Source organism: Tribolium castaneum, chromosome 1, assembly GCF_031307605.1.
Source record: "Tribolium castaneum strain GA2 chromosome 1, icTriCast1.1, whole genome shotgun sequence".
NCBI classification, from domain to species: domain Eukaryota; kingdom Metazoa; phylum Arthropoda; class Insecta; order Coleoptera; family Tenebrionidae; genus Tribolium; species Tribolium castaneum.
In genome coordinates, this window is record NC_087394.1 from 2,175,414 (window position 1) to 2,202,159 (window position 26,746).

At 31.2% G+C, this 26,746-nt stretch overlaps 1 protein-coding gene across 1 annotated transcript in view; it reads right to left on the reverse strand.

The window, feature by feature from the left end:
* Positions 1-26,746, reverse strand: part of Sec71 (Secretory 71) — a 27,945-nt gene continuing 1,199 nt past the window's right edge. Inside the window, exons 2-7 of the mRNA XM_008193280.3 lie at positions 21,930-22,677; positions 13,914-15,404; positions 10,360-11,326; positions 6,457-7,245; positions 2,855-3,589; positions 1-555 (exon numbers count right to left, since the gene is read on the reverse strand). Coding sequence (XP_008191502.1) covers positions 418-555; positions 2,855-3,589; positions 6,457-7,245; positions 10,360-11,326; positions 13,914-15,404; positions 21,930-22,677 — 4,868 coding nt within the window. The 3' untranslated portion in view covers positions 1-417. The remainder of the gene's footprint in view (positions 556-2,854; positions 3,590-6,456; positions 7,246-10,359; positions 11,327-13,913; positions 15,405-21,929; positions 22,678-26,746) is intronic.

The window sequence follows — 26,746 nt, forward strand, 5'->3', positions numbered from 1 at the left end:
TAATGATATATTTACTTTTATTATTGTATAACAGTAGCGAATATGACTAAATAAAGTAGTATTTCATGATTATTTACACGAGTTTGCTATTTATAACAGATGATAGTACACATTAACATAACCACATACCGAATGACTAATTACAATTATCATACATAAATAATTTGATTGAAGGCACGTAACTTATACTTTTGTAGTATTTATTGGCTCCTAAAAATCACTTCATGCAAGGAATGATCATTTCTACGACGTAAGCTGAGTCTCACTGTTCGTTCAGAGGTGTTCCTAGTAAGCGATTAAGTTGAGAGAATGATAAAAATACACACAAAACGGTTACTTAAAGTTTAGGATTTTTAAATAAATAATAAACTTGTAACATTGATAAAAAATTCAGGTTAAATGGTAAAATCACTTTAGTCACTGTGCCGTCGTGATGTGAAACACCGGTCCTATCCTCAGGAAAACTCGTCGCAGGATGGACCTGAGCTCGGCTTTGAGATCGAAACAGACGATTTCGCACAGAAGGGGGTAATATCTCGACACGTGCACGGCGAACTGAAAGCATTATTTATATTAGTTAACATAAAAAAAATTGTATGTAACTCTTTGGCCAACATAAAATACAAATTGTATCGCGACTAGAACAAATAATCTACAAAACTTTTTGGACGTTTCGATTGATCCATATTTCCATTTCTCAGTACATACCTACAGGGTGACCGTTTTTCGAACTCCACCACGAATATCTCAGGGGTCGGTTGATTTAGGACAAAATTGCGCATTTTTATGCTAAATAATTATCCGAAAGAAATTTTGATGTGGCATTTTTAGTTTTTGAATTATGGACAAAAAAATCAAAATTTTGTAAATTTCGTTTTTATTTTTTTAAGCGAAAACTAAAAGAAAAAAAAGTTTTTAAGTGGAACGTTCTTCAGGCACTTTTTTTACAAGAAATCTAAATTTGTCATTGCCTTTTCCAAGGCGTTCTTGATGTCAGAGTTACGCAACTTTGGTTTTTCTCATATATTTATTATATTCTAGGACATATTTTTGACTACTCAAAGTGTCCCAAAAAAGTATGACATCATAATTATATTTTTTTAATGGCATGCTATTATTATTTTTTTGTGCTCATTATGATACCTTTTTAGCTCCTTACATGTTCCTAAAAACTTATTCAAATCGGTTCAGGAGTTACTGTTAAAAAAAATAAAAATCTGTTTTACACCTTTAGTTTTAAAAATTACTAAGAAATAGAAACAGTGGTTTTTTGATGACATTATTACTGGCTACGTGATAAACAAGGTCTAATGGACTTATTAGTTGAGTTCGATTGATTTGAATTACTACAGGGTGTTTATAATTTATTTCCAAACTTAAAATTTTAGAGCTTCTAATTTTGCTTATTTTAAATGGCAACCCCTATTTATTTTTATACCATTCGATGCAGAATTAAAAAGCGAATAACTTTTTATATTACGACACTAACGTAAATCCTAATAGATTCGGAGTTATTTGATAAAAACTTGTTTTGTCAAGTATTTTAATGACAATTTTAATGAACACATATCGAAGATGATTTCAACACCGTTCCTTTTTATGTCAATCGAGGCAGAATTAAAAAAGAAATTTTTTTATTATCACAACCCTGTTGCAAATCCTAACACATTCGGAATTATTTGCCAAAAACTCATTTTCTCAATGATAATTAAAAGTCGAACATGGTTAATGTTTTTGGGAAATAACTCCGAAAGTGTTAGGATATGCAATATGGTTGTGATAACAAAAAATGTTGCTTTTTTAATTCCGCATCGAATGATATAAAAATAAAGAGGGTTGGAGCCATCTTCGATTTTTATCATTAAATTTGTTAATAAAATAGCAGACAAAAACAAGTTTTTTGAAAATAACTCCGAATGTTTTAAAATTTACGTTAGGGTTGTAATAAGAAAAAATGTTCGTTTTTTAATTCTGCATCAAACGTTATAAAAATACACAGGGGTTGCCATTTGAAATAAGCAAAATAAAAAGCACTAAAATTTAAAAAGTTTGGAAATAAATTGTAAACACCCTGTAGTAATCTAAATCAATCAAACTTACTTAATAAGTCTGTTAAACCTTGTTTAACACTTGCATAGTAATAATGTCGTCAAAAAACACTGTTTCTATTTTTTAGTGATTTTTAAAACTAAAAGTGTAAAGCCGATTTTTTTTGGTTTTAATTTTTTTAACAGTAATCCCTGAACCGATTTAAAAATAAATTTAAGGACATGTAAGAAACTAAAAAGGCACAAAAAATAATAGCATGCCATTCAAAAAATTGATCATGATGACGTCATACCTTTTTTGAGACACTCTGAAATGTGTCCTAAACATCTACAAAATATTAAAACTCCAACTTCAATAAGAACTGAGCTACAGAAGACGGGAGTTGGGCTGGACACCCGGTATATCATATCATATGATCGAATATTACATGCTGATTAAAACTAAGAATCTCTCCTAACTTATAGTCCTCCGTAGTTTTTTTTTTAGAATTATTAAGAAAAAGGATGTAGTAATAGACGTCATTATTGCACTCATTTTCATTAAGTTTTTAGGATTTTGACGTTTTGATGATATTCGATATAAACAAGTTTTACTCATACAAATTAAAAAACAATGGCGAATAACATTTGTCACAAAAAAGAGTTTACGGTCAACGAAAAAATATTGTAATAAACTCGTTTGTTAATAGGCGATTAATAAACTCACATATTAAAGGCACTCACTCGCTATCGCTCGTTCGTGCAGTTTCGTTTATTAATCACCTTCCTTAACAATTATTAAAATACATAAACCGATATTTTCTTACCCTATCGTCTGGCATTTTAAGCAGTCTCGTCAACACCAACAACAACAACATGGTCCACTCCTCCCTATGTGCCTCACTTTGCAACTTCAAAAAATAATCCAACGCCTCCTGACACACTCCAATCAATTTCGTCTCAATCAACGACCAGTGCTGCCTTCGACTCTCATCACAATACATTTTGAACAGAATCCTTAACGAACAAGCCAAACTATGCGTTTCCTGTTTCATCAAATTCGGTTTAGTCGAACCTCGATACCCCGCCTTCCACAGCAAATTCCTCTGCTCGTGGTCGAGATTAAACGCTTTGGCAAATCTGTGCGACTGGAGGAGACAATCAGTCAACTGTAAAAGATGCGGTGATGTCAAAACTCGGTACATCCCCTGTTCCTCCCTTTGGCACTCGGTCAAGGAACCGTTTCCGGCCATGTCGGCTGCAGCTAGTGCCAAAGTTTCGGCGTCTTCTTTCCGTGAAGTTGCTGGATAGAAGACGATGTTGTCAATGGTTTGAATCAGTTCCAGCTGGACCGCACTCTTGATTGCCAGTTTATTGAACAGAGTGGCGTCCGAATTGGTTCGGTCGTAGGTTGGTGGTTTTTTAAGAATGCCTTTAACATCGCCGTTTTGTTCGATTACGGCTGTTGTCTTCATCCATTCGGGCTTCCAGGTCAAGAGGGCTGTGGGGACTGTCGAGTCGAAAATGTCCAGCATGCAACGGCACGTGCGGTCCCACGTGACCTTTAAACAATTGAATAATAACCCTTTTTCCTTTTTGAAATGGAAAGTTCACGAACAGAACAGCGCATTAACAGAAACGTGCAAAAAATTGGTCCACTTTTTTAACAACCACTTACTAGTGCAATTCTTTAAGTCTTTAAATGAAAACTGGTGCAGAAAATCTGAAATCGCTTTATTTTTACTGAAAACGTTTGTTAGATTCATTTGATTTTAGATTATTCCTTGTTAAAAAATGTCAAAACTCGCTGTGAAAAAGTGAAGATCGCTTTTTTAAATTGTTTAAAAAAGATGATTCAATCATCAGTTTTTTTTAATAATTTTGCTCAAAAATGTGAAAATTCGATATCGCAAACTTAATTTAGTGAATGTGCACAAAAACTAAATTAAACTAAATAAATTAATGCCACTAAAAATAAATAAACTATTATGTTGTTAATTGAATTTTTTGCTACCCCAGAGAGAGAGAGAATAATTTTTCGGGAAGATTGATGTTAGAATTATTTCAGTTGCCACCTTAAAATCTATCTCTTCAATGCCTACTTCGATGAACATTAATATAAAAAAAAAAACTTTGAAATTTTTAATAGTAACCAACTATTTTTATTGCATTTTTGAATTCGCCTCTTGAAACTGAGTAAAATGTACCCCAGGTGATAGTACTTATCTGTCATACATTTTTTTATAAAAAAATCTATATAAAATATGACAGCTTGTGAACCCTTCATAATGAGTGAATAATTCTTTTTGCATGTGGTAGCCAAAAGTTCAAAGAGTCTTCTCAAATATTTGGGATTGTCAGCTGTCAAATTGCAAGGCTACTGTGATTTTTTTTAAATAATGATAAAAAAATTATTATAAAACAGTTTTTTCAAATAAAATGATTCTGTTTTTTCAATGGCAATCAAAAGAACATAAATTTTTATGCAAACTTTTATTAACATCTTCTATATCTCTCTGTTACAGTTTTTGAAATAATCGCAAAAAACAGAATTTTCACTAATTATTTTCATTTTTAATCAAGTAAACTTTAAAAAAATACTATAAAATTTTGCTATTAATTAAAAGAAATGTCCAATTTGCTCACCATTTTCATTCAAGAAGTTCAAAATTCGATGGCAGACTGACTGAGTTACTTTACATAGTCACTAATTTATAATAAACCATAATTAAATATTGTTGTTTTATTGCTTATTCGATTATGAACAAGTTAAAAACTAAATAAAAGATTAAAGTTAGACCATTTTTGACCATTTTACAAGGTATACTTGATTAACTATAAAAATTACGAAGCAAAATCTGGTTTTTGTGATTTTTTTCAAAAACTGTAAGAGATAGGAATAGAACGTATTGATAAAAATCATCATAAAAATCCATGTTCTTTCAATTGCCGTTAAGAAAATAAGGTCGTTCCATTTGAAAAAAACAAGTTATAGCAGTTTTTTGATAACCAATTTGAAAAATCATACTAGCCATGAATTTTGACAGTTGACAATTTTGAAAATTTTAGAAAACTCTTCAAACCTTCGGTTATCGAATGCAAAATAAATTATTCACTTATCGCAAAGGGTTCAAGGACTGTGATGTCATACATAAACCCTTGCAAATAAAAATTTTAACAAAAAAATTGACATACGTCAAAAACTATGACAGATAAGTACTAACAACTTTAGTAAATCTTACTCAGCTTGACAAGCTGAATTCAAATATGCAATAAAAATGTGTGGTTACTATTTAAAATTTCAAACATGGCGCCTATTTTTGGTAGTTACGAAAGCTCAGCCATTTTGATAATAACTTAGTTTAACTCAGAATGGTAAATTTAAATCGTACACAAAATTTTAAAGCTCTAGCTATATTAGAAGTTAAAAAGTTTCTAATGTAAGCCCAAAAAGAATCACCCTGTATGATTCTGGTCAGCACCAACAAAAATTTTAAATCAATGTGGTCTCTGAGCTTAGTTTTTCAAAATCTATCACAATGAGTTAAAATTAGCAAAAATTGCCACAGAAAAACAAGTTATTCAATAAAAAATTATAAAAACGTAAACATTTGCATTTTTTTTTGCGAAAATACTACTGAATTTCACCACCTATTATTCATGCAAACTTTGTAAAAAAAAAACTCAAAAGACGCAAACCTAGTCGATATTACGTTATTTGACGATTTTTTTTGCGCTGAAGTGAAAGTTTGTTGACCATTTTACAGACTACTTGATTATGATTATGAAAATTACGAAGTAAAATCCAGTTTTTGTGATTTTTTTCAAAAACTGTAAGAGATAGGAATAGAACGTATTGATAAAAATCATCATAAAAATCCATGTTCTTTCAATTGCCGTTAAGAAAATAAAGTCGTTTGAAAAAACTAAGTTATAGCAGTTTTTTGATAACCAATTTGAAAAAATCATACTAGCCATGAATTTTGACAGTTGATAATTTTGAAAATTTTAGAAAACTCTTCAAACCTTTGGTTATCGAATGCAAAAAAAATTGTTCACTTGTCGCAAAGGGTTCAAGAGCTGTGATATCTTCGATTCACCCTTGTAAATAAAAATTTTTCCAAAAAAATGACATATGTCAAAAACTATGACAGATAAGTACCAACAACTTGGGTAAATTTTACTCAGCTTGGGAAGGTGAATTCAAAAATGCAATAAAAATAAGTAGTTACTATTTAAAATTTCAAACTTGGCGCCAATTTTTTTTGAAAAGAATTCAGTTAAACTCAGAATAGTCGATTTGGAGAGCATACAAAATTTTAACGCTCTAGCTATATTAGAAGTTGAAAAGAATCACAATGTTTATGCCAATAAACGTTTCTAGAGATGCACTGTTCTGTCATTGCCCCTAGACGCATAAATTTCTCACCTCATCAAACTTATGTCCATTTGAATTAACCAAATTCTCCAAACAATTGGTCCCCGACTTGGCCAACTGTTCATTATCCTGTAACACACACCAATGCAACTGCGAGTACAACTCATCTAACAACAGCGGTCCCAAAACGTCAAAATACTGCGTGAAAACGTCAACAATCGCGTACAAGGCATGATTACAAGTGGTCGTCATCCACTCGGCCTTCTCCGTATGCTGTTCGGGCAGCTTCATATTATCGAAAATCCGGAACAAAATCTTAAACAAATCCTTCCACCAGTGACTCGCGAACGTGTCGCCGTAGGTTTTGATTATTTCGAAAAGAACGGTCAAAGCGCGCGTCCGCACGTCCAACTTGCACCGATTCACCACACACGAGAGGGAGAAGAGCAGCGGGAACCAGCCCCGCACCCAGATGCGGTCCTCCTCGGCGACGGTGACGTCGTTCTCCATGCCGGCGTGCTCGGCGAAGAGGTGGGCGCAGGAGCTGACGCTGTTGGCGCAGGAGCGCACCAGGCGGATCGCCTCCATGGAGGTGTCCAGGAAACGGGCGTTGCAAGCGAATTCGGAGAGGCACTTGACGGCGTCTTGGAACGAGTCGATCATGGAGGCGAACTGCTTGTCGTAGAGTTCGGTGATGATTTTGCCGGTTGTTTGGAAAGCGAGCTCGACGATTGACTCCTCCTGGTCGCTGGCGGCCAAGTGGAACACCGAGAAGATGTTCTTCCAGCCGGATTTTATGTTGCTGGCCTGGGAGTTCACCATCTGGGCCACACAACGAACCTTAAAATGTAGATTTTTGGTTAAGAATAAATGACCTAACCTGACCTTAAAATAAAATAAAATTTTGGCAAAAGAAAAAGAATTTCAATGTAGCTCCTTTTTTAAAAGCAGATAACGTTTTAAAAAGTGGCTGCAAAACGGTTTATTCTGGCTAGAAACATCGGTTTACAGACGAGAAAACTTTTTTAGAAGAAATGGAAAAAGCCTTATTTTGGCTCATAAAAAAATTCGTTGAGAATTGGCTGAAAACGGCTTATTTTAAATAATTTTTTGCTTCGAAACGAAAAAACTTTCTTAAAACAGACTGAAAACGCCTCATTCTGCCCCAAAAAACGATTTAAGTTACAGTTACAGGAAAAAAATTATTAACCTTAAACAATTTCTTGCTTAAAAATCAGATACGTTTTAAGAAATGGCTGAAAACACCCTATTCTATCCGGAAACATCGATGTACAGACAATTCTTTTCTTAGAAATGAAAAAAAAAATCATAGAACAAACGAAAAATGCTTTATTCTAACTCAAAAAAACTAGAGTAGAAAAAACAATTCATTTTGGACATTTTCTTGCTTAAAAATTAGATACTTTTTAATAAATAGCTGAAAACACCTTATTCTGGCCGGAAACATCGATGTATACAGACAATTCATTTTTTAGAAATGAAAAAAATTTCATGGAACAAACGGAAAATGTTTTATTCTCTAACTCAAAAAAACTAGAGTAGAAGAAAATAATTCATTTTGGACAATTTCTTGCTTAAAAACAAGAAATTTTTTTGACAATCAGCAGAAAACGGATAATTTTAAACGATTCTTTGCTTCGGAACGAAAGAACTTTCGTAAAACAGACTGAAAACGCCTCATTCTGCCCCAAAAGAACGATTTAAGTTACAGTTACAGGAAGAAAATTATTAATTTTGGACAATTTCTTGCAAAAAAATTAGATACTTTTTAATAAATAGCTGAAAACACCTTATTCTGGCCGGAAACATCGATGTATACAGACAATTCATTTTTTAGAAATGAAAAAAATTTCATGGAACAAACGGAAAATGCTTTATTCAAACTCAAAAAAAACTAGAGTAAAAGAAAACAATTCATTTTGGACAATTGCTTAAAAAGAAGAAATTGTTTTGATAATCAGCTGAAAACGGCTAATTTCGAACGATTCTTTGCTTCGGAACGAAAAAACTTTCGTAAAACAAACTAAAAAAGCCTCATTCTGTTCCAAAAAAAAAAAAACGATTTCAGTTACAGTCGCAGGAAGAAAATAATTAATCTTAGACAATTTCTTGCTTAAAAATCTGATATTTTTTAAGAAATAGCTGAAAACACCTTATTCTGGCCGGAAACATCGATGTACAAACAATTCTTTTCTTAAAAATAAAAAAAAAATCATAGAACAAACGGAAAATGCTTTATTCAAACTCAAAAAAAACTAGAGTAGAAGAAAACAATACATTTTGAGCAATTTCTTGCTTAAAAACAAGAAATTGTTTTGATAATCAGTTGAAAACGGCTAATTTCGAACGATTCTTTGCTTCTAAACAAAAAAAACTTTTGTAAAATAGACTAAAAACGCCTCATTCTGCTCCAAAAAACGATTTAAGTTACAGTTACATGAAGAAAATGATGAATCATGAACAATTTCTTGCTTAAAAATCAGAAACTTCTTAAGAAATAGCTGAAAACACCTTATTCTAACCGGAAACATCGATGTATTGACAATTCATTTCTTAGAAACGAAAAAACTTTCATAGAACAAACGGAAAATGCTTTATTCAAACTCAAAAGAAGTAGAATAGAAGAAAACAATTCATTTTGGACAATTTCTTGCTTAAAACCAAGAAAATTTTTTGACAATCAGCTGAAAACGGCTAATTTCGAACGATTCTTTGTTTCAAAACGAACAAACTTTCATAAAACAAACGAAAAAAATATTATTTTTTCTAGCTCTTTCCGTCAATTTCAAATAATTTAACTCGTTCTAAATCCAGAAATCGGATCAAATTTAGAGAATTTGGCAAAACAAAAAAAGAAAATCATTATTTTCGGTCATAATAGCACGATGTTGCCTAATCACGAGCAAATGGGTTCGTTCTGAAGACAGAAATGTATCAAAATTGATTTGTGTAGAACAAGTACAAAAATTGTCGATATTTCAATCAATTCCGAACAATTTAGTCCTTTTTGGAAGTAAAAATAGATTAAAAAATACCAACAGAGATTTTCAAACAAAACACATTTTTTTGAATTTTTCATTCATTTTTGAAAATTTGGGGCCGAAAATCGACCAAACTTGAAACATTTTGAAAACATAAGAGCGAAAATCCGAGCAATGTAGCTCGGAAGATTCTAGAGAAAAAAGGAAAAATTGCTGGTTTAGGTCAAAATAAGTCACTTATTGTTTCAGACAAATCCGTTAGAAACAAATTGAAGAAATTTTTGACAAACATAATTTCTGTCAGTTCCAACGATTCACCTTTTTTTAAAACTAGAGATTGGTTCAAATTTATATAATTTTAACGCAACTTCAGTCAATTCACTAATTAGATTCGTTTTAAGACAGAAACCAATAAGTCGTCACCTATAGCTAACTTCAAGCAATTTAGTGCTTTTTGAAGACAGAATTAAAAATTGAAAGAGACTGTCAAACAGAACCATAAAAAATGTATTGGAGTCAGAAATATCTATTACACTTCAAAGATTTTGTTGAAATAAGAGCGAGAAGAAAATTCCGAGCCATATATTTGTTTAGAAAGTCCAAAAATTACTTGGTTCAAAGACATTTCAACGAAACAAATACGAAAATCGTCTTTTTAGACGAGAAAACCAATAAAACTGACCTAATTTGAAAACTAGTAACTGCTGTGCCCTTATTAATATTATTACATTTGTCGTTTTTTAGTGTTTTCGTTAGGTGATAAAAATAATCAAAAATTAGGTCTTTAAGTTCATATTGTCTAAAAGATCAAAACGTATAAAATGTGACATGCCTTGGCTATTTCCGCCAATGACGATTAATTTTGGAAAACTAGTTCTATGTGTCAACAGCACAAGTCTTATAGCGAGCGACTTGTTATATTAGCCAATTCAACAAAAAATGAGTAACTTACCACCATATCCCTGATCGTCGGCGACACATTCTTCTTCATGATATGCTCAAACGGCCTTAGAAAATCCTTCTGGAAGCGAAAATTCGGAAACTCCCCCTTCTCAATAAACTTCATGGACAGCTGTCTTAAACTATCCACCGCAAAGAAACAAATCTCCTCGTTGGTATTACAGCCCACTGTATTAAAATGCTCCCCCAAAACCTGCCAAATCCTCGACCACTGCAACCTGATCCTCCCCATATTATAATAGGAAATCTCCACAATTTTCTGCAACGAAAACATCCGGGGATGCCCCACATAGGCCAACTCCTCCAACGACACCTGACACAGCGCCTTCACAAAATCGACGATCGCGTCGCCATCAAGCCTCGTCGATCCGGTGAAAATCCGGTCAACGGCCACGACAACACTCTGCGAACTCGTCTGTCCGATGTGCTCCTTCGACGTCGAATCCGGCGGCTTATGCGAGAGAAACTCCGGTCTAACTCCGGTGCCGATCAACTGGGCGAGCTCCAGTTGCGAGATACATTTCAAAATATCAAGCCAACTCGATCCGAGATAATTGCCATCGGTGTGTGCGACCATGATTAGGGTTTTAATCGTGTCGATGTTTTTGGCCTTCATGTCCATAATTGGCGAGTTTGTGGTCAAGAGTGTAAAGCGGGCCAAAGCCTGGACATAGGCGTCACGCTCTAGTGACATGTGGAAAATACAAGCCACTCTGATGGCACACCGGATGCCATCAAGACACAAAGTTGCAACTTCAGGATCGTCACAATCTTGCAACCCCACACTGAAGGCGGCTAGAAAGGACGTCCAGGAAGTCTTGAACATTGGGCGCACGTGGTCCAAGTGTTTGGCCAGTGTGAAGGGGGCTTGCACGTGCGAGACAGACTCCATCAGGTTTTTGGCAGCCGTGGCAATCGCTTCCATTTCCATGTTGAACAAAATCTTGCGGCGTTTTTCACTGTAATAATAATTATTATTATAATTTATTTCCATCTAAAGACACATACAGGGTGCATGTTCCATAACTATCAATTATTTTTTTAAAGGATAGGTCTTACAATTAAATATTCTAATTTGAATAGAGAGTGCTCCAAAATAAAATACCCAACTAAGTTAAGTCTATGAAAGCGGGTACGTTATAAAGGGTCGCTAAAAAGTATGGATACAGTTAAAACTGTTTAAATTCTATCATCGTCATTTGTTTTGAAATTACAAGGTTAACTTTGTTTTTTTTAAATGACACGTAAAGTCAAATTTAATCGTTTTTAAAAGAGAATTTTTGTCTGAATTCAATGATATAACATAATACCCACCTTTACTTATATTAAAAAGTGAAAAAAAAAATTCAAAAATTTTCTGGAATAATAAAACTAAGTTAGCTTTGAAAATACTGTTACTTGTATATTAACCAAAAATTAAACTTGGGTGCAACAATTAGTTTAATAATAGTACATTTAAGTAAAACTGAGCGAAAAAAATTCTTAGGTTGGTTTATCATGGAGACGGAAAGCCAAAAAGTTAGTGGAAATTATTTTGAACATTTTTTGTAGCATAAAAATCAAGAATTTTGTGTTTAATTTTTCTAATTAAAACGTGTTCTTTTTCAGTTAAAAGTGTTATTTTAACAATTATTTACTTATTACGATAGATAAAAACATTTCCAAGGCTAACAAAATTTTACATTTTTCAAAATTTTCAATTTTTTTTAAGTTTAAATGAAATTAAGATATACATGTGTTATACCATAAACCTAAGAAAAAAAATCTGTTTTCAAAAATAATTAATTTGACCCTTTTAGCTATTTAAAAAAATCAAGTTAGCCTTGTATCCGAGGAATAAATGGAGATAGAAATTTAATAAACATCTAAAACATTAGAATTTATATACTCTTAAGCATATACCAAATATCAATAAGTTTTGATGAGTAGTTTTTATAATATTTAGCTGTATCCATACTTTTTGGCGACCCTGTATATATACAGTTTAATCACGACTTCAAAAATCTAACAAAAATTTGGGGTTTCCATAAAAAAAACAGAACTTAGTTAGGTATTTTATTTTGAAACAGTCTCTATACAAATTAAAGTATTTCTAGAATGTGACTCATTGTAAAACCTAATTGATAGCTTGTATAGAAAAAAAGTTAGAGCATGCACGCACCCCTCAGTCACCCTGTATGTTATGCGGAAAAGACAAGGTCAAAAGTTTAACATAAAAAAATTAATATAATAATAAATATATAATAATAAATTAACATTTTTTTTGTGAATATTTGATTTTTTACTTTTGTTGAAGTCTTATCTAGTAGGTACAGCAAAAGAAATGCGTGATAACTCTTGGTTTTATTTGCAAAAAATACAATAATATTAGAACCAGAAGGTTTTAAGTGCAAATTTTCAAATAATGAGAGAATGAAATTCGGTGGTATATTTGCCAAAATAAAATTGACCCTAAATATCTGCCTTTTTATACATTTTCTTAATGTGAAGACACTCTTTTCGGTGGTAGTTTTAGCAAATTATAACAAGAATTTAAAAAAAAATTAATAGGTTTTGAAGAACCAACCTCAAAGTTTTTTGAGAAAATAAAAGTACACATTTGAAGCAAATTTTACAAAGAATTCAATAATGTTAGCAGCAATTTTTTTTAACTTTTCGTTTAGCTATAATAACAATGTTTATTTTTTTTTAATAAGAATCATAGGCGGCTGTGACATTTTTGGAAACCTTATTTTTTCTGATTTGATATATGTATTTGTGTACATTATTTTTACATTTATTTTATTTTTTATCATTTCATTATTTATTTTACATTTTTACATTATTTTGAAATATTTAAAAAACATAACATTTCTCTTTTTCTTTATAGTAGGCCATGAAAAAAAATTGAATTTTCAATTAAAACTATGAAAAATATATTACCCAACAAGTATTTATAATTTAATGAATTTTTAAACACTAATTAATATAAAAACAGCAAAGTAAATTAATATTAGATCAAATTTTTGCGATAAATAAAAATAACTTGTAGTTATATTTAAAATGGCAAGCTTACATTGTCATTCTACTTTATAATTAAATATGAAATGTCGGAAAAAATCTTATTAATTGAATGATTGTCTGTCAATAAAATTTTATTTTACAAAAAATGTCAATGCAAACAAAAAATCAAATCCCTTCTGTGGTAAAAAATACCCAACATTATCATTATTGCACTTCACTAAATCTTAAAAGTGTCATTAAATGGTATTGACACATTTTCCATAGATTTTTTCATGTAATAAAAATCTGCAACGATCGTATATTTATTCAATTGAAAATAACTTTAACAAAGCTTATTTTTATAATTTCACATTTTTTACTTTAATAACACGAAATTCTACATTATTCACACCTTTTATGTGAAATAATTTCACCATGGCCAACTACTCTCAAATATTTTATTTTTTATCAAAAGTATATAAAAAATGTGTTCAGTTTGATAATAAATGATAGTAGAAAAATAAATTCCGCGCCATCTGGCGGCCGTTCCCCTTAATAACTCACCTATTGATTTGGTGTTTCCCCGGCTTATTGACCGTATTTTTCATTTTGATTTCATGCCCGGCGATTTCGTCATAAATCTGCGACAAGTACTCCTCTGGTACGTCCTTACTGTCGGTATTCCCCCGATTGATTTTGATATATTCCTCCTTGCTCATCTTGTTCTTAACTTGGGGGGAGTGCAAGTCAGTTGTTAGCATAATAATGGAGAAGCCCAGCACGTAAGCGGTGTCAGCGCTTGCAAAAAGCCCATTATTGGGGTTACACTCACAGTAGCGACTGGCAAACTTCTCCATCAGACGGTCGATTTTCTGGGCTTCGCCCGGCAAGCGGAAGCCTTCCAGAAAGTAGCGAAGCGCAGCCACAAATTCCATGTTCCCGAAGTCCATTTGATCGACATACGTGTACATGACTTCCTTGCAAAAATCGTCATTGTCGCCCAAAAAATCGCCAATGAAAGTCTTGTCTAGACGGTCTTCGTTGTGCAAAAACTTGGCCACTTCTTGGTGGGTTGTGCCTAAAAGTTCGTGCTCTTGCAGGAAGGCGACGCCTTTGCGTGGCTTGCGGTTGAACAACTCGATTCCGGTCTCCCATACTTCCTTTTGTTGTTTGAGGACTTCGAGTTGTTCAGGCGAGTCGAGGATTTCCTTATTACCGCCACTTGAACAGTCGCTTGAATGCAGACTTGTGGTGGAACCGCCGTGTGATTTTAGGGAGGCGTTGTCGCTTCCGTTGTTATTAATCGGGGCTTCCCCTACAGTTGACTGGAGATTGGGGTTGACGTACAAATCCTTGCTCCATTCAACCATGCATTTCAAAATCGAGACAAGACACTCCAAGCCGAGCATTTTCATCGCGCGCTCTTGGTTGGGGGAAGCCCCCAATTCCACCGAATGCCGCCCTTGCGCGACTTTGAACAAATCGTTGACTAGACGTTCGAATAAGTTGGCCGCGGCCAAATCACAGTCGTAGTTGACATAGATATCCACAACACACTGGGCATCGCCACAGATCCGGGTCAGGGCTTGGATGACCATCCATTTGTGCTCGAACGAAGAGTTGGTGGTTTCCAGAATGTTGAGGAAAATCTCCTTGAAGAAGACCTCGATTTGCATCTTGAGGTGCATTTTGAAGTTGGAGAGCAAGGCGAGGAAGATGGCCAAGGACAGTTCGAATACTTTGGGAATGGAGCTGACGCCGTTTTTTGAAAGGGCAACACAGAGGTATTGCTTGATGGCGGTTATGAACATTTCGTTGGAGCGGAATACGGGACCGGCGTTTTGGAGGATTGAAAGGAGGAGTTGGAGGGAGAGGATTTTTGAACGGAGTTCGTGCGATTTGGGGTCGGGGGTGCCTTCGGGGAGCGGTTTCATAGAGAGCTTGCAGAGGGCGCGGAATACCAGGAAAGCGTCCTTCTGGAGGACGTGCGTGAATTTGGCGGTCACGGCGGAGTCGTTCTCGCTGTGGGTGTCCATGCTTTCTTGCGAGGGGACTCTAGAAAAATTACCAAAAAAATTTGTTCAATGTTTACAGCCATGATTGTCTTTCTTTTCTTTTGCGACAAAAGTTTTTTGAAAAAGGATAAAAAAAATATGTAATACACTTGATGAATATTTTTGGAAGAGTATTCTAGTTTCTGGTAGTTTAGAAAATAGAAATCGGTCAGTACATTGATAAGTTATATCACTTTTTTATCTTTATAACTTTTGCTGTCCCGTCCGTTATCGCAAACACAAAATGTTGTTTTTATTATCTTACCAATAATTTTTAATTACCACTCTTTAATAATTAAAACCTGTCTGAATAAATTTTAAGAGACATTTTCACACACTGATTTTTTTGTCCCGTCCGTCATGTGTAAACCAAAAGGAAATTGCCTTATTCTTCGGTTCTGTGGTTTTAAAATAATGCTTTTTTTAATTATTTAAATTAATTATTTTTTGTGTCCCGTCCGTCATCACTTATTATTTCTTTTTCCTGCTCGTATTTCAAACTATAAAAATGTGGCTCTAATTGTAGCTAGCAAACAATTTGACTAGTATTAAGTTCCTATAAAGAAAAATTCACTTCTACAGGTACTGTTCATAAAAACTGAAAATAAAATCTAAAATGGAATGGCTGTTTAGTAATTAATCGCAATAGCGGTTAATTCAGTCCAAATTTGTGAAATATTTCTGTGATAAGAGCAATAACTGATTATTATTTTCTTGCTTGTCTTTGTTATCTTGTCAATGTAATTATTTTGATTTATGATTCTATTTTTATTATAAAATTAATATAAAATGCTCTACCACCTGCGAAATGTAACAAATCAATTGTCTTTTATTCTTTTAAAGTTGAATTATCAAAAGCCCAACTACGTAACAGCTAGCAAAGGCACCAACAAAAACAGTCAAAACATTAATTTGCTTGATAATAATTTGAGACGTTATTAATGTCGCTCATTTTTTTGTTTTCTATTTATGTGTTTCATGTTTCTTTTAATTAATAAAATTCGTAAAAAGCGGGCACTTTATTTATTACTAAGCGCACAGAGTAACTAAAAACAATGATATATCCATATGTAATTTATTTTGAATAGTTTGTATATAAATACTAGGTAAAATATTAGAATCGAGTGTATTTTTTTATTAAAATCTCATTTTGTTTTGAAAAAATAAGATCTAAAAGTTAAAATGTTGCCTAAGGCATGATATAATTTTGGTTAAATTTTATATGTTTGATGCACTTACTGAGGTGGTGCGTTAATCTGATTGATGTTTCCGTAGCATTAATTAAGAAACAAATATAATTTCGCCTAAATTTGTCCATGCTTTCTTGCGAGGGAACTCTAGAAAAATTACGACCAGGTTACAAAAAAATTAGTTCAATGTTTACAGCCATGATTTTTTTTCAAAATACATGATTCGGTTGAAAGATTTTGCGACAAAAGTTTTGTATTTTAGTTTCTGGTAGTTTAGAAAATAGAAATCGGTCAATACATTGATAAGTTATATCACTTTTTTATCTTTATAACTTTTGCTGTCCCGTCCGTTATCGCAAACACAAAATGTTGTTCTTATTTCTTACGGTGTTAAACAAAACCAATAATTTTTAATTACCACTCTTTAATAATTAAAACCTGTCTGAATAAATTTTAAAAGACATTTTCACACACTGATTTTTTTGTCCCGTCCGCCATGTGTAAACCAAAAGGAAATTAATCAGAAGTCGTTACACATTGCCTTATTCTTCGGTTCTATGGTTTTAAAATAATGCTTTTTTTTAATTATTTAAATCAATTATTTTTTGTGTCCCGTCCGTCATCACTTTTTATTTTTTTTGCTGCTCGAGTTTCAATCTTTAAAAATGTGGCTCTAATTGTAGCAAGCAAACAATTTGACTGGTACTAAGTTCCTAGAAAGAAAAATTCACTTCTACAGGTACTGTTCGTCAAAACTGAAAATAAAATCTAAAATGGAATGGCTGTTTAGTAATTAATCGCAATAGCGGTAAATTCAGTTCAAATTTGTGAAATATTTCTGTGATAAGAGCAATAACTAATTATTATTTTCTTGCTTGTCTCTGTTATCTTGTCAATGTAATTATTTTGATTTATGACTCTATTTTTATTATAAAATTAATATAAAATGCTCTACCACCTGCGAAATGTAACAAATCAATTGTCTTTTATTCTTTTAAAGTTGAATTATCAAAAGCCCAACTACGTAACAGCTAGCAAAGGAACCAACAAAAACAGTCAAAACATTAATTTGCTTGATAATAATTTGAGACGTTATTAATGTCGCTCATTTTTTTCTTTTCTATTTACATGTTTCATGTTTCTTTTAATTAATAAAATTCGTAAAAAGCGGGCACTTTATTTATTACTAAGCGCACAGAGTAACTAAAAACAATGATATATTCATATGTAATTTATTTTGAATAGTTTGTATATAAATACTAGGTAAAATATTAGATTCGAGTATATTCTTTTTTATTAAAATCTCATTTTGTTTTGAAAAAATAAGATATAAAAGTTAAAATGTTGCCTAAGGCATGATATAATTTTGGTTAAATTTTATATGTTTGATGCACTTACTGAGGTCGTGCGTTAATCTGATTGATGTTTCCGTAGCATTAATTAAGAAACAAATATAATTTCGCCCAAATTTGTCCATGCTTTCTTGCGGGGGAACTCTAGAAAAATTACGACCAGGTTACAAAAAAATTAGTTCAATGTTTACAGCCATGATTTTTTTCAAAATACATGATTCGGTTAAGAGATTTTGCGACAAAAGTTTTGTATTCTAGTTTCTGGTAGTTTAGAAAATAGAAATCGGTCAGTACATTGATAAGTTATATCACTTTTTTATCTTTATAACTTTTGCTGTCCCGTCCGTTATCGCAAACACAAAATGTTGTTCTTATTTCTTACGGTGTTAAACAAAACCAATAATTTTCAATTACCACTCTTTAATAATTAAAACCTGTCTGAATAAATTTTAAGCGACATTTTCACACACTGATTTTTTTGTCCCGTCCGTCATGTGTAAACCAAAAGGAAATTAATCAGAAGTCGTTACACATTGCCTTATTCTTCGGTTCTGTGGTTTTAAAATAACGCTTTTTTAAATTATTTAAATTAATTATTTTTTATGTCCCGTCCGTCATCACTTTTTATTTTTTTTCCTGCTCGAGTTTCAAACTTTAAAAATGTGGCTCTAATTGTAGCAAGCAAACAATTTGACTGGTACTAAGTTCCTATAAAGAAAAATTCACTTCTACAGGTACTGTTCGTCAAAACTGAAAATAAAATCTAAAATGGAATGGCTGTTTAGTAACTAATCGCAAAAGCGATTAATTCAGTCCAAGTTTGTGAAATATTTCTGTGATAAGAGCAATAACTGATTATTATTTTCTTGCTGGTCTCTGTTATCTTGTCAATGTAATTATTTTGATTTATAATTCTATTTTTATTATAAAATTCTTATAAAATGCTCTACCACCTGCAAAATGTAACAAATCAATTGTCTTTTATTCTTTTAAAGTTGAATTATCAAAAGCCCAACTGTTTCTACATAACAGCTGCCAAAGGCATCTACAAAAACAGTCAAAACATTAATTTGTTTGATAATAATTTGAGACGTTATTATTGTCGCTCATTTTTTCTTTTCTATTTACGTGTTTCCTGTTTCTTTAAATTAATAAAATTCGTAAAAAAGCGGGCATTTTATTTATTACCAAGCGCACAGAGTAACTAAAAACAATGATATATTCATATGTAATTTATTATAAATAGTTTATATATAAATACTGGGTAAAATAATAGAATCGAGTATATTTTTTTATTAAAAACTCATTTTGTTTTTCAAAAATAAGATATAAAAGTTAAAATGTTGCTTAAGGCATGACATAATTTTGGTTAAATTTTATATGTTTGATGCACTTACTGAGGTCGTGCGTTAATCTGATTGATGTTTCTGTAGCATTAATTAAGAAACAAATATAATTTCGCCCAAATTTGTCCATGCTTTCTTGCGGGGGAACTCTAGAAAAATTACGACCAGGTTACAAAAAAATTAGTTCAATGTTTACAGCCATGATTTTTTTCAAAATATATGATTCGGTTAAGAGATTTTGCGACAAAAGTTTTGTATTCTAGTTTCTGGTAGTTTAGAAAATAGAAATCGGTCAGTACATTGATAAGTTATATCACTTTTTTATCTTTATAACTTTTGCTGTCCCGTCCGTTATCGCAAACACAAAATGTTGTTCTTATTTCTTACGGTGTTAAACAAAACCAATAATTTTCAATTACCACTCTTTAATAATTAAAACCTGTCTGAATAAATTTTAAGCGACATTTTCACACACTGATTTTTTTGTCCCGTCCGTCATGTGTAAACCAAAAGGAAATTAATCAGAAGTCGTTACACATTGCCTTATTCTTCGGTTCTGTGGTTTTAAAATAACGCTTTTTTAAATTATTTAAATTAATTATTTTTTATGTCCCGTCCGTCATCACTTTTTATTTTTTTTCCTGCTCGAGTTTCAAACTTTAAAAATGTGGCTCTAATTGTAGCAAGCAAACAATTTGACTGGTACTAAGTTCCTATAAAGAAAAATTCACTTCTACAGGTACTGTTCGTCAAAACTGAAAATAAAATCTAAAATGGAATGGCTGTTTAGTAACTAATCGCAAAAGCGATTAATTCAGTCCAAGTTTGTGAAATATTTCTGTGATAAGAGCAATAACTGATTATTATTTTCTTGCTTTAAAGCCCAACTGTTTCTACGTAACAGCTGCCAAAGACACCAACAAAAACAGTCAAAACATTAATTTGTTTGATAATAATTTGAGACGTTATCAATGTCACTGACTCCTTTCTTTTCTATTTACGTGTTTCATGTTTCTTTAAATAAATATAATTCGTAAAAAATCAAGCATTTTATTTATTACCAAGCGCACAGAATAACTAAAAACAATGATATATTCATATGTAATTAACTTTGAATAGTTTGTGTATAAATACTGGGTAAAATATTAGATTCGAGTGTATTTCTTTATTAAAATGTCATTTTGTTTTAAAAAAATAAGAAATAAAAGTTAAAATGTTGCCTAAGGCATGATATAATTTTGGTTAAATTTTATATGTTTGATGCACTTACTGAAGTCGTGCGCTAATCTGATTGATGTTTCCGTAGCAAATTAAGAAACAAATTTCGCCAAAACTTTAAATTTAAAATTCAAAAACTATTTAGTTAATTTAACTTTTTTTTTTCTTAAAAATGAAATGAAGAAATCTATTACAAAATATTGCTTTCAGACAATTTTAAAATCGAAACGTATTTTACGATGTTCTGATATCTCGAAATCTTACAACCCCTCAATTAAAAAAAAACAATGTTTTAAATAACCAATGCAATTTTGACAGTTACATGTAAGTATTTTTTTTTTCATAAAAGTTCATCACTTTTTGTTTTGTTATCTTTTCATGTATCTTTCTACAGTTGTTGGATAAAAAAGTCCAAATTTTATTAACGAAAGAAGTTTTTCAAAATCTCTTTTTTATATTGCATTGATAAGTGAAACTCTGAACTTAACTAAAAACTCTTTAATACATATTTCATATAATTTCCAAATAAATAAATAAGACTTTTGGCAAAAACTCAAAGCAAAAAAATACTAAAAACTAATTTCGGAAAAACTTTTTTCAAGATTTTCTATTGTCAAGAAATAATGACCTGATCACCAATTATAAATTATTCCAATATTTAAATCTTCAATATTAAAATGTTAATTACAGAAAACTTATATTTTTTTTAGCAGTTACCGTTACAAAAATTCATAAAATTTTATCTTGTAGAAAACATGCCAATGACTTAATTATTTTTTTAATTGGTTTTTAATGTCTCAAAAAATTTGAACAATATGAAAGCATCAAATTGTAGTTTATTTAATTCTTTATCGATTTGGCTATTAATTAATTTTTTTAGTCAACTAGAAAAAAATATATTTTTACTCAAGCCCTAAGACTTGAGACACTAATTTACAGTCAGTCACCTTCACAATTGGAAAATCGCAATTATTCAGAAAAAAATTATAATAATTATAGCAAATTTTTCAAGTTTATACATATATTGAATAGTCTAATTTTACGCATTTTAATTTTTAAATTTAAAAAATTTCTCAGATGATAACCAAATATTTAAACATAAAAGACGAAAAGTTTTTCTCGTCCTTGAAAAGATTGTAAACTTTGGGACTAAACTTATTGCTAGCTAAAGTCACTAATAGACAACAGGTTATTAACCCGGAAATTGCTTCCATGATAAGATAAAACGAACAAACTCAAAAACCATTCTCAAGAAAATTTAACAATTAAGGTACAGTTGAAATTATTGAATAAAATTTTTTTCAGCGACTTACAATTCTACTTTTTTTTAAACACTGTCAAGTCAATAAAAACAACTAAATTAGCTCCTAATTAAAGAAAATTCGTTGTTAATAGAAAAAGCCAATAAACAATGTTTTACCTATGGATTGACGACAGACTGCCTTCGTTAATCTGCTCCGCAATTTTTTTATGCTCCACTTCCGTGATAACATCACTGATAATCCCGTCCAGAATTTCATTGACCACTTCCACACTCCCGGGATCAATTTCCTCCTTACCCTCCACACTGTCTTCAATTTTCAACGACTTGACCGACTTCGTATCAATCCCATTACAAGAACTGTTCAATTGAATTTCAGATTGTACTTCAGCATCGAGTGCTTGATTCTCCATTCGAGTAAAAATAACATTAAGCATTTGTGTCAAAGTGGCAATTGCTGTGGTCTGATTGATGAGATTTTTACTCGCTAGGAAAATATTGTAACACGTCCGAACAGCCAAAAGAACGGTCCCTTCATGGACCTCCACATGTTGGCTCGTGACGACAGTCAGCAGCGCCTTGATTATCTGCAACTGCACCCCCTCGTCGGTCTGGGGCCCCGTAAAACAGGCACAGATCGTTTCGACAATTCGGTCAATCAGGAGCTTTCCGGGAGTGGTTGAGTCCGGGACGTTGGCTGTGAGGTGTCCGTAGGCGATCAGTTTTTGCAAACAATCCAGGGCCGTAACGACAATCCGGGCCGATCTGCTCTGGCATGCAAGTTCAAAAGGCAGGAAGTATTTTTCGGTGGTGAGGACGTTGACTTCGCCACTTTTTGGCATCGGGAGAGCGTCGGAAACTTTCTCTCCGTCTGGAGTTTCATCCTTCACTTCCTTCTTGATGTCCTCTATTAAAAAAAAATACAACATGCTTATACAAGGTGGTCCAGCACAGCTCCCGTCTTCTGTAGCTCTGTTATTAGTACAGTTGGACTTTTAATATTTTGTTGACGTTATTTATACTTTAGGAGGTATGGGGTTGTCTAAGACTAAGGCTTGAAAGTTTGAAAATAAATTGTAAACACCCTGTAGTAATTCAGTTCAAACAAACTTAATTAGTAAGTCTGTTAGACCTTGTTTAAGACGTACCTACTAATAATATCATCAAGAATGAACCGTTTCTATTTTTTATTAATTTTTAAAACAAAAGGTGTAAAACTGATTTTTTTGGTTTTTATTTTTTTAACCAATTTTAAAAAAAACTTTAGAAACATGTAAGAAGCTAGAAAGGCATCCTAATGAGCACAAAAAATAATAGTATGCCGTTAAAAAATATTATGTTGAGGTCATCCTTTTTTTGAGACGCTCTGTATAATCAAAAATATTTCCTTAAAATGTGTCCTAGAACATAAATAATATATACAAAATATCAAAAGTCTGTTAGACCTGGTTCAAGACGTACGTACTAATATCATCAAGAAAAAAACTGTTTCTATTTTTTATTAACTTTTAAAACTAAAGGTGTAAAACTAATTTTTTGAGTTTTTATTTTTTTAACCGATTTAAAAAAAACTTTAGGAACATGTAAGAAGCTAGAAAGGCATCCTAATAAGCACACAAAAATAATAGCATGCCAATAAAAAATATTATGTTGAGGTCATACTTTTTTTTGAGACGCTCTGTATAATCAAAAATATTTCCTTGAAATGTGTCCTAGAACATAAATAATATTTACAAAATATCAAAAGTCTGTTAGACCTGGTTCAAGACGTACGTACTAATATCATCAAGAAAAAAACTGTTTCTATTTTTTATTAACTTTTAAAACTAAAGGTGTAAAACTGATTTTTTTTATTTTTATTTTTTTAACCGATTAAAAAAAAATTAGGAACATGTAAGAAGCTAGAAAGACATCCTAATAAGCACACAAAAATAATAGCATGCCAATAAAAAATATTATGCTGAAGTCATATTTTTTTTTTGAGACGCTCTGTATAATCAAAAATATTTCATTGAAATGTGTCCCAGAACATAAATAATATTTACAAAATATCACAAGTCTGTTAGACCTGGTTCAAGACGTACGTACTAATATCATCAAGAAAAAAACTGTTTCTATTTTTTATTAAGTTTTAAAACTAAAGGTGTAAAATTGATTTTTTTGGTTTTTATTTTTTTAACCGATTTAAAAAAAACTTTAGGAACATGTAAGAAGCTAGAAAGGCATCCCAATAAGCACACAAAAATAATAGCATGCCAATAAAAAATATTATGCTGAAGTCATACTTTTTTGAGACGCTCTGTATAATCAAAAATATTTCCTTGAAATGTGTCCTAGAACATAAATAATATTTACAAAATATCAAAAGTCTGTTAGACCTGGTTCAAGACGTACGTACTAATATCATGAAGAAAAAAACTGTTTCTATTTTTTATTAATTTTTAAAACTAAAGGTGTAAAATTGATTTTTTTGGTTTTTATTTTTGTAACCGATTTAAAAAAAACTTTAGGAACATGTAAGAAGCTAGAAAGGCATCCTAATGAGCACAAAAAAATAATAGTATGCCATTAAAAAGTTATACATTTTTTGGGGCGCTCTGTATAATCAAAAATATTTCCTTGAAATGTGTTCTAGAGCATAAATAATATTTACAAAATATCAAAAGTCTGTTAGACCTGGTTCAAGACGTACGTATTAATATCATCAAGAAAAAAACTGTTTCTATTTTTTATTAATTTTTACAACTAAAGGTGTAAAACAAATTTTTTGGGTTTTTATTTTTGTAACCGATTTAAAAAACTTTAGAAACATGTAAGAAGCTAGAAAGGCATCCTAATAAGCACACAAAAATAATAGCATGCCAATAAAAAATATTATGCTGAAGTCATACTTTTTTTGAGACGCTCTGTATAATCAAAAATATTTCCTTGAAATGTGTCCTAGAACATAAATAATATTTACAAAATATCAAAAATATCAAAAGTCTGTTAGACCTGGTTCAAGACGTACGTATTAATATCATCAAGAAAAAAACTGTTTCTATTTTTTATTAATTTTTACAACTAAAGGTGTAAAACTAATTTTTTGGGTTTTTATTTTTTAACCGATTTAAAAAAACTTTAGGAACATGTAAGAAGCTAGAAAGGCATCCTAATAAGCACACAAAAATAATAGCATGCCAATAAAAATATTATGTTGAAGTCATACTTTTTTTGAGACGCTCTGTATAATCAAAAATATTTCCTTAAAATGTGTCCTAGAACACAAATAATATTTACAAAATATCAAAAATATCAAAAGTCTGTTAGACCTTGTTTAAGACGTACCTACTAATAATATCATCAAGAACGAACCGTTTCTATTTTTTATTAATTTTTAAAACAAAAGGTGTAAAACTGATTTTTTTGGTTTTTATTTTTTTAACCGATTTTAAAAAAAACTTTAGGAACATGTAAGAAGCTAGAAAGGCATCCCAATAAGCACACAAAAATAATAGCATGCCAATAAAAAATATTATGCTGAAGTCATACTTTTTTTAAGACGCTCTGTATAATCAAAAATATTTCCTTGAAATGTGTCCTAGAACATAAATAATATTTACAAAATATCAAAAGTCTGTTAGACCTGGTTCAAGACGTACGTACTAATATCATCAAGAAAAAAACTGTTTCTGTTTTTTATTAATTTTTAAAACTAAAGGTGTAAAACTGATTTTTTTTATTTTTATTTTTTTAACCGATTAAAAAAAAATTAGGAACATGTAAGAAGCTAGAAAGGCATCCTAATAAGCACACAAAAATAATAGCATGCCAATAAAAAATATTATGCTGAAGTCATACTTTTTTGAGACGCTCTGTATAATCAAAAATATTTCCTTGAAATGTGTCCTAAAGCATAAGTGACATTTAGAAAATATCAAAACTTCAATTTAAATAACAACTGAGCTACAGAAGACGGAAGCTGGGTTGAACTACCCTGTATATACTAATAATTTTTTTAAAAAACGGCAGCCGCAGTAAAAATTTTATTTATGCCCCGATTTCAAATATAAAAATTAATTAAAGGAATTTTAATAGAGTACAGAGTGTTTACGAAGTCTTAGTCTAAACCACATTAGTAAAATGTTGCGGATAACGGAGATGATACAATAACTTTCTGAAGAAGACCCTGTTTAAATTTGGCAACTAACCCGAAATTAAAAGATCATTGGCATTAATCAAAAATACCTGTCACAATTGTCATTTAATTATAAATTATAAAAAATCTGGTATCCATAGTAAAATTTAAAAAAACTAAAAAAATTATCTCCACTAACAAAAATATTTTAAGATTCTTTAGTATATGCTTTCTTTCACATATTATTTAACTCAACCAACTCAACGCCACAACTTCGTGAATACCCCCTGTATAAGCTGATGATTTTACATTTTGTTTTTTTTTTTTTTGGTTGGTTAGCAACATGTTTTAAATTATTACGTTCCAACAAAAAATATTTGAATAAAAACGCTTAAAGTTCTCGGGTGTCTAGGTATGTAACTCGCATACGCTCGTTGTATAACAACATCCCTCGTACTTTAAGCTTGTTTTTTTCGCACTTATATTATTAATAACTATAGTACATTTTAGGCAACTTATTTTAAATTAGAACCTATATTTTTCCTTTCATAATTTGGAAGATATTAGTTCTTTTGAAATGAACAAAAGTTGGTAAAATGTAGTTGTATGGTATCAAACTACAATGCCATTAAAAAACAGTAAATAAAAAAGAATATTGTTAACATTTTTTCAAATATACTTGAAACATATCTGTTAAGTAATAAAATCATTCAATGAGTTTATTTGTAAATGACTTGTAACAGATTATTTTTGCATCTAGAGTTTATTAGGTTTTATCAATTTTTTTTCAATGTTTCTACAGAAAAGACAATTTGCTAATCAACGTTAATTTTGTTGTATCAAGAAATTTTAATGTTAG